This window comes from Marmota monax, unplaced genomic scaffold, assembly GCF_021218885.2.
Source record: "Marmota monax isolate L192 unplaced genomic scaffold, Marmota_monax_Labrador192_F-V1.1 WCK01_AAM20220418_F8-fsc00069, whole genome shotgun sequence".
NCBI classification, from domain to species: domain Eukaryota; kingdom Metazoa; phylum Chordata; class Mammalia; order Rodentia; family Sciuridae; genus Marmota; species Marmota monax.
In genome coordinates, this window is record NW_026695243.1 from 6,434,800 (window position 1) to 6,447,042 (window position 12,243).

The window sequence follows — 12,243 nt, forward strand, 5'->3', positions numbered from 1 at the left end:
TGGGGTTACAGGCATTTGCTACCAAGCCCAGCCTTTTCATTCTTTTAAAAGTGTCTTTGTGGTACATATACACAGCCATAAAGAAGAATGAAAATTATGGCATTTGTCGATAAATGGATGGAACTGGAGACTGTCATTCTAAGTGAAATAGGCCAATCCCCCCAAACTAGAGGCTGAATGTTGTCTCTGATGTGTGGATACTGGCTCACAGTAGGTGGGGAGTGGGGGCTGGGGGAGTGAATGGAGATCCACTGAATTGGACTGGGGAAGGGAATGGGGCTGGGAATGGGAGAGACGCTTGCATTAATCGGACATAACTTTCCTATGGTCTTATATGAATACATGATCATTGTAACTCCACATCATGTACAACCACAAAAATAGGAAGCTATACTCAGTGTATATGTCAAAATACATTCTACTGTCATGTGTAACTAAAAAGAACAAATAAAAAATTCTCAAAAAACAAAAAACAAGGGCTGGGGATGTGGCTCAAGCGGTAACGTGCTCACCTGGCATGCGTGCGGCCCAGGTTCAATCCTCAGCACCACATACAAATAAAGATGTTGTGTCTGCTGAAAACTAAAAAATAAATATTAAAAAAACAACAACTGTATTTCACAGAGCAGAAGTTTTAAATTTTGGAGAAGTTCATCTTATCAGTTTTTTTTTCCCCCCTGAATTGTGCTCTTAGTGTGTATCTGAAAGCTTATCATATAACCCAGGGTTACCTAAATTGTATCTGTGTAATCTGAAAGTATTATAGTTTTACATTTCACATTTGGGTTCATGGTCAACATTGAATTCGCTTTTGTGAAAAGGTATGGATAGGGTCAGTCTCTAGGTTCATTTTTAATTATTTTTCCATGTGAGTCCCGCAGCCAGCTTTTCATTTATTGTTCGTTTATTTCGCCATACTAGGAATTGAATCCAGGATCTTGCTCATGCTAAGCATGAGCATATAACCACTAAGTTATATCCCCAGCCCTTGTTTGTTTGTTTGTTTGTTTGTTTGTTTTGGGGTACACTGAGCCACATCCCCAGTCCTGTTTTGTATTTTATTTTGAGACAGGGTCTCACTGAGTTGCTTAGCACCTCATCCTCCTGAGCTGCTGGGATTACGGGTGTACGCCGCTGCACCCAGCTTGTTCATTTATTTTTATTTATTTATTTTTTGTGGTGCTGGGGATTGAACCCAGGGCTTTGTGCATGTGAGGCAAGAACTCTATCAGCTGAGGTATATCCCCAGCCCTTATTCATTTATTTAACACACTCTTTGAGATGAGATTTTTAAGTTGATAAATAATGTATTAATCCTTCCAACTCTTGGAGGCCAAGGTTTTGATGATGGTCCCATATGATGTTCTTCCCTACACTCATTAGAATATAATATATGAAGTGTTTCCAGTTTCATATAATATCTTTCTGTATCTGTATCCAATAGAAACAAATCTAACATGATACATTAAATACATGGGTATGTGTAGGATGAAATAATGTTGTCTGTTGTAGTACCTCTTTGAAAATGTGTGCTTATGATTATTAATTATTAGGTTTATTTTAGCCCATCTGATTTCAGACTTATAAGATATTGTGTTCATACGGGACTAGTTAAAGGAGTATAATTTAATAGAATTAAACTTTTCCTAACTCCCCCTTGAAATACATACAATTTGTTTTGAATAGTTCATTTTGATTTATTATTTTACTATTCCAGTTTTAATGTTTCAGAGTCATTATATGTTGACTTAGTTAATGTTAACTAGACTTAGTACTGGAGGGACTTCTGTGGTTTATATTATTTTTTATCCATATTTGTACCTTCTTGGTCAGCTCTATCTCATTTTCCCCAGAATTGTCACCAGTGGCAAAAACTTGTTAAGCTTACTGACAAGTTTAATTTTTATTTATTTTTGACAATTTTTTTGAGGAAAATAGATAATAAATATTATGACATAATCAAACTTGTAAAGTTCATTTTTTACTCTAGTTCTTGGTACTTAGGACTTTTCATTGTCAGTGATAGAAATTGAAACCAGGGCCTTGTGCATGCTAGACAAGTGCTCTGTTACTGAGTTACAACTCCAGCATCTTATTTTTTCTTTTATTGGATCAGTCTTACTTTCCTTGGGTAAATAAACATGAATAGATTGTGGTGACCCACTCACTATATTATACACATTTCATTTTCCTGCTTACTTGCAATTTTATTTATTTTTATTCTTGTGTTTATGAGTAAGATTATTTTCTTATTTTAGTGCTCTCTTTTGGCCATACAAAATGAGTTGGGGATGATAATTTATACTGAGTAGATGAGTAAGAGTAAATAATTTTCTCTGGTATGCTAATGTGAATTCTTTCTCTGATATTTTGAATTTGTAGGAATGGTATATTTCTCATTTTTTTATGAATGCACAAAAAGAATATATGACACAAATCTACATTTAATAAGTTTAAAAGAGTTATTTCAATGAGTGAAAATAAAGATATTTTTTTTTAAAGAGAGGGAATTTTTTTTTTTTAATATTTACTTTTCGGCGGACACAACATCTTTTTTTGTTTGTGGTGCTGAGGATCGAACCCGGACCACATGCATGCCAGGCGAGCATGCTACCGCTTGAGCCACATCCCCAGCCTGAAAATAAAGATTTTTTTTTTTTTTTTGGTGGGTACCTGGGATTGAACCAAGGGCACCCAACCACTGAGCAACATCCCCAGCCCTATTTTGTATTTTATTTAACTTAGAGACAGGGTCTCACTGAGTTGGTTAGTGCCTCGCTTTTGTTGAAGCTGGCTTTGAACTTGTGATACTCCTGCCCCAGCCTCCCAAGCTGCTGAGATTACAGGCATCGGCCACTGTGCCCAGCAAAATTAGGATTTTTTAAACGGTCATTCATGTTAGAGTTTAGTTGGCAGCCTTATTTTTCAATGTCATGTGAAATAATTGGGCATATGAATTAATGGCACTCTAAATTTTATAAACTAATGCTATCTCTTTAAGTGTAACAACCAAAGGTAATGGTGGGAATTCTTCTTAGGTTCAACTTCTTAGGTTCACCTCACTGAGGCACTAACCAACTCAGTGAGACCCTGTCTCTAAATTAAATAAAATACCCTTCAGACCGATGTTAAAACCAGTGTGGGTCTCTTTTACTACCACTTTAGTCAGAAGTATAGAGGACAGAAACCACAACTTGTTAGTAATGCACCGAGAGTCCATACTTCATATAGAAGTGCTCTTTTGACAGTTCAGGTTCAAAGAGATGGTGTTCACGTTGGGTGAGCCCAGAGTTTTGTAATTCTCATGGGAGAAGATTATCTCTTACAAGAACTTCATAAACATAGTTTCCAGGATCCTCTGCAAGGACAAGGATTGGAAGGGATATGCCCAATTACAAACCATCACTCTCAGGAAAGCTCAGAAACATGGCTTTCTACTAGATATTTATCATGTTTCTCATCTAGACCCAGTCTACTGTTGGGTAATATAATTTCTTTCATAAGCATGGTTGCCAAGTAATGTAGTTGGCATGCTCTATTAATTAGGTTAATGGGGGGGTGGTTAAGTGAAAGATTCTCTTACATAAATGTTAATATCAGGGTATCCAGTTGGCATCCAGGTCCTTGGTGTCCTGAACAAAGAGTGAGCAAGACACGCACAAGTAACAGGCAAAGCACAGATTTATTGAAGGTCAAGGTAGAAGTAACACTCCATTAGGCAGAGTGGAGTGGGCGGATCAAGAGAAAAACTCAAGGCCCCCATGTCTGGAAATGATTATCTTCTTTTTAATATTTATTTATTTATTTTTAGTTATAGGTGGACACAATACCTTTATTTTATTTTTATGTTGCTGAGGATCGAACCCAGTGCCTCACTCACGTGTACTAGGCCAGTGCTCTACCACTAAGCCACAACCCCAGCCCTGGAAATGATTATCTTATACACCGAGCTGTGAGGCATTCTCTTCCCTATCTAGACCTGATTAAAGACCTTACCCCATATGCCCCCATTGGTTAGTTTATGATACCTGATTAGAATATTATCTAATCTCCCACCTCCCCACCATTGGTTAGTTTAGAAAACTTAACTAGAATACTTCCCATTTTAGCCCCTTGGTCATTTTAAAATACTGGACCTGTGGCAGGAGTTGTCATGGTAATGGGACTTATTATATAATAACAGGGACAGGACTCATCTCCCTGTCTTGTCTTGCAGCAGCATCCTTCTTAGACCCTGCCTCTGCGATCTTGGTGTCCCTGAACTCCTACCTAAAATAAAGACAAAAATTTTTGTAATCTTTGGTCTGGAGTCATGTGTGCTGATTTTTCATTTATCGCAGCGTTCACGTTTAGCATCTTCTTTCAGCAGATTTTTTTTTCTTTAGCCGAGCGCTATGGCATACACCTGTAATCCTTAGTGGCTTGACAGGCTGAGGCAGGAGAATGGCGAGTTCAAAGCCAGCCTCAGCAAAAGCAAGGTGCTAAGCAACTCAATGAAACCCTGTCTCTAAATAAAATACAAAATAGGGTTGGGGATGTGGCTCAGTGGTTGAGTGTCCCTGAGTTCAATCCCTGATACCAAAAAACAAAAACAAAAAAACAGAAAACATTTTCTTCTAGAATTTTTTTTCCCTACATTTTCTTCTAGAACTTTTTAAAATTGTTTTTACATTACATAGATCTTTGAGCCACCATTTTTTTTAACATGGTGAAATAGGAACCAAATTTTTAAAAAATGGATAATAAAATTGTTCTAGTCATTTATTGAATAATAGTTTGTTTTCCTATTGGTTAGAAATATCACTATTTTCATAGAGCAGTTGTTCTTAGGAGATAGTTCTTCAAATTAGCAAACGGTTGGGTATATTAAATGTATGTACATTTAAAATAATGAAAACATTTGAAATCTGTAGGTTACATTGTGTTTTTATATGCTGAGAATTTATAGGGTCAATGTTTCCCTCAAAGTATGTGTAGTCTGAAAAGGAATATAATTTATTTTCATCACTAACAGAAGTTTGTCTTATTGACAGCTATGCGTTTAAGTGGCCTTACTTAGAAAATAGATGACTTGCGATGGTAGAGAGTGGTGAATTAGGGGTTGAATAACAGGGTTTTAGTTTAAGATCTGCCACTTTACTTTCTGCTACTTTGTGAGAATCAGACTCTATTTTGTTTTCTTCTGTTAAAATGCATGAATGATAATCCCTACCCTGCCAGTTTATAAATGTTATTGAGTATTAGATGGGATAATGGATGTATAAGCACTTTTAATTGGTAAAGCACTTCAAATATAAGCAATTATTGCATCTTAACCTTTCCTCCCTTTTTCTTATAGGTAGTGTTGGTGCTTCTTTTCAGTGCCAGTCCATCCATCACGATCACATTTGTCATGATGACAGTGACAAGGTGAGGTCCGTGCTGATGTCTATCATGATAAAAATGCATGCTACCCTTATATTACTGGGTTCACTTGCATAAATCTGGATCTAGAACCTAGACAGTGACTTGGTGGGCACAATGTTGAGATGCAGAGAGTCTCTTTCTGGTTTGTGTCAGGTTATTAGACTGCTCCAAAAAAACCTGAGGATAGTTCCTCAATAGGAGGTGGGCTGGACTCTTACTTAGAAGTAACTCCATTTTCTTATTTTTATCTCTGTCTTCCTCTTTGTCTGCACAGCCTAGATAGATCATCTTAATATATGAAAATGTGTTCCCAAAACTAGTAGCAGTCTTAGCAACTTGTGTTTATTTCTAACTGGAATTGTCTTGGAAATTCCAATTTGATTCACTTTTGGAGTTGATTAGTTATGTTAAATTATGTTTTCTTCTTAATACTTCTTTGGTTCCAAAGTCCACATTAAATCTTGGGGCTTGAGAATGGAACCTGTGTGATTCTGGTTTGGGCTTTTTTCTTTTAATTTTTAATCATATCCAAACTATTGGTGCTTTTGTTTGTGTTGTTTTTATTTCTGTTCGTTTTATCTCAAAAGAAACCTGGTCTTGGGAGCTTTCTGATACTCATCAGCAAACCTGTTGGCCCACCCTTCCAGTAGATATTTCTGTGGGCTGGATGTTTAGCATGTTTACTACTGATCTAAACAGCTTAACATTTAGTCTTATCCAGCTTCACTTTCCAGAGACTTTCTTCCCATGTCCTTGTCTTCTGTGCAGGAATATATTAATCCATTGGTAGTTTCCAGTACAGAACAATCCAAGCAATCTTTTTCTCTGTTATTTTGATTCTCCTCTCTCATTCTGTTGGAGCTAGATTAAGAAGTTGGTCCATCATTGGGATTTTCCAAATGACTTTCTCTGTTTTGTGTGTTGGTGTCACTGTCTTTGTGAACTTTGCTCAGACACTGTTTATAGAGGAAGTGGTATGCTCATAGCATTCCAAAGCATTCCATTCTTTTGTTATTGGAGCAATCCAGAGGCATGGATTTCACTTTTAACTTCTTTCAGAGGCAAGCTACCAAGGCTTCCAATTATATAATTGGCTCCATAAAATGTAATATGTACTACAGAGTTAAGAAATGAGCATTTACAGTTTAAGAAGCTAGATGCCCTGGCACATGCCCTGTAATCCCAGCAACTCAAAAGAGACTAAGGCAGAGACCTGCACAGATAGCCAGGCACAGTGGCTCAGGCTCATCATCCCAGTGGTTTAGGAGGCTGAGTCAGGAAGATTACAAGTTCAAAGTCAGCCTCAGCAATTTAGTAAGACTCTATCTCAAAGTAAAACATAAAAAGGGCTGGGAATGTGGCTCAGTGGTTAAGCACCCCTGGGTTCAATCCCTAGTACCAAAAAAAAGAAGCTGAGGCAGGAGGATCATGAGTAAAACAAGCCTCAGCAATTTAGCAAGACCTGTCTCAAAAAAATTTAAAAAGGGCTGTGATATAGCCTAGTGCTAAAGTGCCCCTGGGTTTCATCCTCAATTCCCCTACCACCCCTGCCAAAAAAAAAAAAAAAGATAAAATTAAGAGTGATAATAGAAGGAAAAGGCAAAATTACTTTATGTCAATAATATTACAAATGATTGTGTTTCATAATTGTGAAGGTGTTTTGGAGTTAATATTAGAGTCTAGGTATGACCCCCTCCCAGTATTGAGAATTGAAACCAAGGGCATTCTTATCCATTGAATTACATCACCAGCCCTCTCACATCCTTTTTAAAAATTTGGATACAGGGTCTTACTAAATGCCCTTGAACTAATGGCTGACCTTATACTGCAGTGCTCCTGCCTCAGCCTCCCGAGTCACTGGGATTACAGGCATGCTCCACCCTGCCCAACAGGGAATGAGATAATTCTTCACCTCTGCCAGGTTTCCCCTGTCTCCTTCAAATGGTTCTTCTCCTAATTTCTCCATCTTTACCTTGCTGATTTTTTAAAAGTTATATATATATGTGTGTGTACACACACACACACACACACATATGTATGTGTACATGTTTAGTTATTGATGGACCTTTATTTTATTTACTCATTTATATGCGGTGCTGGGAAACGAACCCTGTGCCTCACACCTGCACTCTACTGCTGAACTACAACTCCTACCCCACCTTGCTGATTTTGGGAGATGAGATTTTTCTCAGAAATACATGGGGGAGGGAAATAAAGGTTCAAGAGAAATTGTTATTTGATCATCAGACCCAAGAACGACCAGAGACTGCTCTCCTTTCTTGCCTGCTTGATCTGTGTATACTATGGTTGTTTTCCAGACCAAAATAAAGGGAATGAATAAAGGTCTTCTAACTATATATTTTATAATTTATTTTTCACCTTTCAAACTATTTTGTGAATAGAATATATTTACAAAACACAAATACTCAACATAAATATGCCAACTCATTTGACTTTTTTTTGTGTGTGTGTATGTGTGTGAATCAAAAAACTTCCATCTTTAATGGTACTTTCTCCTGATAAAGAAAAATGTCTTTACAGGCAATATGAAACAGTGTCCATACATGCTTTTTATGAATATTTAAAATAAACAATTTTATTAGATTAGGAAAGAGAAGAATTGCTGAGACTTAATGATTCATGTGGGTCTTTCTATCTAGGTTTAATTTTCTTACTTTTTTTTTCCTTCACTCCCAAAAGCCACTTTTTTTTCCCTAACCTGCATATTTTTTTTTTTATTTATATATGACAGTGGAATGTATTACAGTTCTTTTTTTTTAAAATATTTTTTAGTTGCTGATAGATCTTTTATTTTTTTTAATATGTGGTGCTGAGAATCGAACCCAGTGCCTCACACATACCAGGCACGTGTGCTACCACTGAGCCACAGCCCCTGCCTTTACAATTCTTATTACACATATAGAACACAATTTTTCATATCTCTGGTTGTATACAAAGTATATTCACACCAATTCGTGTCTTCATACATGTACTTTGGATAATAATGTCCATCACATTCCACCATCATTTCTAACCCCATGTCCCCTTCCTTCCCCTCCCACCCCTCTGCCCTACCAATCCCAAAAAACCAAATGCCGAACGTTTTCTCTGATATAAGGAGGCTGATTCATAGTGGAGTAGGGAGGGGGAGCATGGGAGGAATAGATGAACACACTTGACTTTTAATTCTCTAAAATGGATAACTCAGGTCTTGTAGATATGAAACCATGCTGAAACTCAGTAAGAAAATATGCTTTAATCCACAACTGTTTTGTGGAGTGTGTTTTGTGAAGTGACCTCAGAAAGCAATATGGAAAGAATTATATGGAATTCAGAGACCTAAGTTTTAATCCTAGCTCTACCACCTCTTAAACTAGATGACTTTAGGCAAATTTATGATAGGGTCTTGCCTGTGAATGGTACTTAATAAATGTAGTTGTTAGCCGGGTACAATAAATGTAGTTGTTAGCCGGGCACGGCTAGTGGTACAGGAAGGTGATGTTGGAGGATCATGAATTGAGAGCCAACCTCAGCAACTAAGCAAGACCCTGTCTCTAAATAAAATATAAAAAAGGGCTCAAGATGTGGCTCAATTGTTAAGTGCCCCTGCGTTCAATTCCTGGTACCAAACATAAAATAAAATAAATGTAGTTGTTATTTATGCTTACATTTTATAATAACACTTTTTTAAGCCTAATAATTTGTGTGTTTGTATGTGTGGTGTGGGTGGTGGCAGGGGCAGTGGTGATGTAGATATTATGGGATGTTGAGCCTGAATAGGCATATGGGTCTCTGTTTCTCCCTCGAAATCCTCCTGGCAGATACCACTCATTGAAAACTATATTTTTTCCTGCTAATTGACACAGCCTCAGAACCCTCTTCAGCATTGTTTCAAGGTAGTCATGACCAATAGGTTGGTATGTGAAAAAAACCTATTTGTTATCCTTGGATTAGGTGGTCTTAAGTTCATTGCAGGTCTACCATTCTATAATTCTAAATTGAGGGGATCAGGGGCTGGGGTTGCGGCTCATGGTAGAGTGCTTGCCTAGCATGCATGAGACGCTGGGTTCCATCCTCAGCACCACATAGAAACAAAATAATGTGTCCACCTAAAACTAAAGATATATAAATAAATAAATATTTTAAAAAATAAAAATAAATTGAAGGGATCATGAACTTCTGATACTAATTGGACAATGGTACCTCTAACAGCCTAAGAGAGTACTTGAAAAGGAACAAGTTAAGCATGCAGAAAATTATTTAACAGAAAGTTTCTTAGGGACATGTGTATGAGTCCACTGATAAGTTAGTGGGACTCTCCTTGGTGAGGAGAGTCCCACTAGCTTAAGATAGGAAGTAGATTTTTAAAAAACTGAACAGTCTTTGTCTATTTAAAATGTGGTAGGATTAGTACAGATCTAAAGAATTATTTTATTCATGTTATTAAGTAAATAAAGTATTGAAAATTAAAGTTTAGTATGGGGTTATAGCTCAGTGGAAGAGCGCTTGCCTCACACGTGTGAGGCACTGGGTTCAATCCTCAGCACCACATTAAAAACAAACAAACAAATAAATAAAATAAAAAATAAAGTTCACCACAGGTTTAGTATCCCTTATCTGAGAGTTTTTCACATTTTGGAATGTTGGCATAGATCTCTGTGAATATCCTACCACTTCAAATTTTGGATTTTTAGATTAGGGATGCTCAACCTGTACAATAAAAATAGCCATGCATGATTCCCTACCACCACCCCTGGTACTGGAGATTGACTTCAGGGGCGCTTTACCATTGAGCTACATCCCCACCCATTTTTTGAGACAGGGTCTCTCTTACTTGCTCAGGCTGGGATCCTCCTGCCTCAGCCTCCCAAATCACTGGGATTATAGGTGTGTGCCATTTACCCTGATAATATATATAATGTTAAGTTAAAAGAAGAAAAATGAGGAACCGAAAACTTTATTAATGAAAAATTCAATAAGGAGTTTAGAAGCCTTTAGAATATGAGTAAGGATAAACAAAGTAATGTGGCAAAGTTAATCCATTAAAAAGGTGAATGTATCAAAGTTGTTGATTAAATGATAGATTGGTTTAAAAAGCAAAATTTCAGCTTATGTTTTATATGAGATATGCTTGAAATGACAGAAAAATGAAAAGATAAAGATAATATCAAGCACTAGAGGCTGGGGGTTGTGGCTCAGAGGTAGAGCACTTGCCTAGCATTGTGAGGCACTGGGTTTGATCCTCAGCACCACATTAAAAAAAGTATCAAGCACTATACAACCAGGTAGAAAGAAATGACATTTGAATAGAATTCAAAGCATAAATTATTAATCTGCCTTAGAGTCAGAAGGCATAATGCATAGTGAAAATAGGACAATTATGAACCAACACATCTTTGACATCATGATATATATTTTTGGGATTTTGTTCCTAGCTCATACACTCCCCAACAATATGCCAGGTGTGGTGGCCTGCACCTGTAATCTCATCTACTTGGAGACTGAAGTGATTGCAAGTTCAAGGCCAGTCTCAGAAACTTAGTGAGACTTTGTCTTAAAATAAAAACAAAAAAAGAACTGGGATGGGCTCAGTGGTAGATTGTGCCTCCGTCTAATCCCCACTACAAAAACAGAAACCCCCACTTCACCCTGCAAGGCAGTCATAGAGACTAATTTTGCTCCTGCCTTGGAGCTGGCCAGAAAGAAATTTTTTGACCTACCTTGTCTGAAAGTAGATGATAAGATCCCCATTTCAGAGGGGTTCTGCCCCATCCCCACAAGAAAGGAATGCTAAAGAATCTGGACAGACAGGCCTTGCTGGGTTTCTTCACCCAAACTACTATCATTAGATCATACACTTTTTGTCCAGTTACATGGTTACCAGGGGCTGGGGATACAGCTCAGCAGTGCATACTTACCTAGCATGCTCTGATCCCTGGGCTCTCTCCCCAGCAAGACAAAAAGAGAGAGAGAAAGAAGTGGTTATCCATGCTTTAATCATGCCTGGGCAATGAAGTTTCCATAAATCCCTAAAAGAACAGAGTTCAGAGAGCTTACTGATAGCGAAACACCTGGATGTTCTTGGAGGGTGGTGCATCTGGAGGAAGCATGACAGCTCAATGCCCCTTCCCTCATGCCTCACCCTGTGTCTTTTCATCTGAATCCTTTGTAATATTCTATATAATAAACAGGTAAGCATAAGTGTTTCCCAGAGTTCTTTGAGGTATGCAGGCAAATTAATCAAATCTGAGGAGGTCATTACGGGAACCTGAGTTTATATCTGGTTGCTCAGAAGTATAGTCACAAACGGGGCTTGTGACTGAGCTTCTCAACCTGTGAGATCTGAAGATATCTCCAGGAAGATAGTATTAGAACTGAATTAAATTAGAGGATACCAAGCTGATGTCTGCTGCTGTAGCATTGTTTACTTGCTGGTGGGGAAAAGTCGCCATGTTTTGAAAAGTCTTCTCTGTTGATTGTATGAGAGCATAAGAAAAGAGTTCATATTGTTTGTACTAAACACCCCAATTTTAAAGAATATCTTTAATTGTAGATGGATATGATATTTTTATGTAATTTTTTTATTGCGGTGATGAGAATCAAACCCAGTACCTCCCACATGGTAGGCAAGCACTCTACCACTGAACCACAACCCCAGCCCTTACAAATATTTTTTAATATGTTCTATTTTTATGGACACAATGCTTTATTTAATTTATTTATTTTTATGTGGTGCTGAGGATCAAACCCAGTGCTTCACATATGCTAGGCAAGTGCTCTGTCACTGAGCTACAACCCCAGCCTGACTAAACATCCCAAATATTTAAGCCAAAAATC

General features: G+C 37.5%; 1 protein-coding gene across 2 annotated transcripts in view; it reads left to right on the forward strand.

Annotated features, from left to right (window-relative positions):
- Rnf38 (ring finger protein 38) overlaps positions 1-12,243 on the forward strand; it is a 127,396-nt gene that overhangs the window by 43,082 nt on the left and 72,071 nt on the right. For both annotated transcript variants that reach the window (XM_046457329.2, XM_046457330.2), the window contains exon 2: positions 5,339-5,409. In XM_046457329.2, the coding sequence (XP_046313285.1) occupies positions 5,339-5,409 (71 nt within the window). The remainder of the gene's footprint in view (positions 1-5,338; positions 5,410-12,243) is intronic.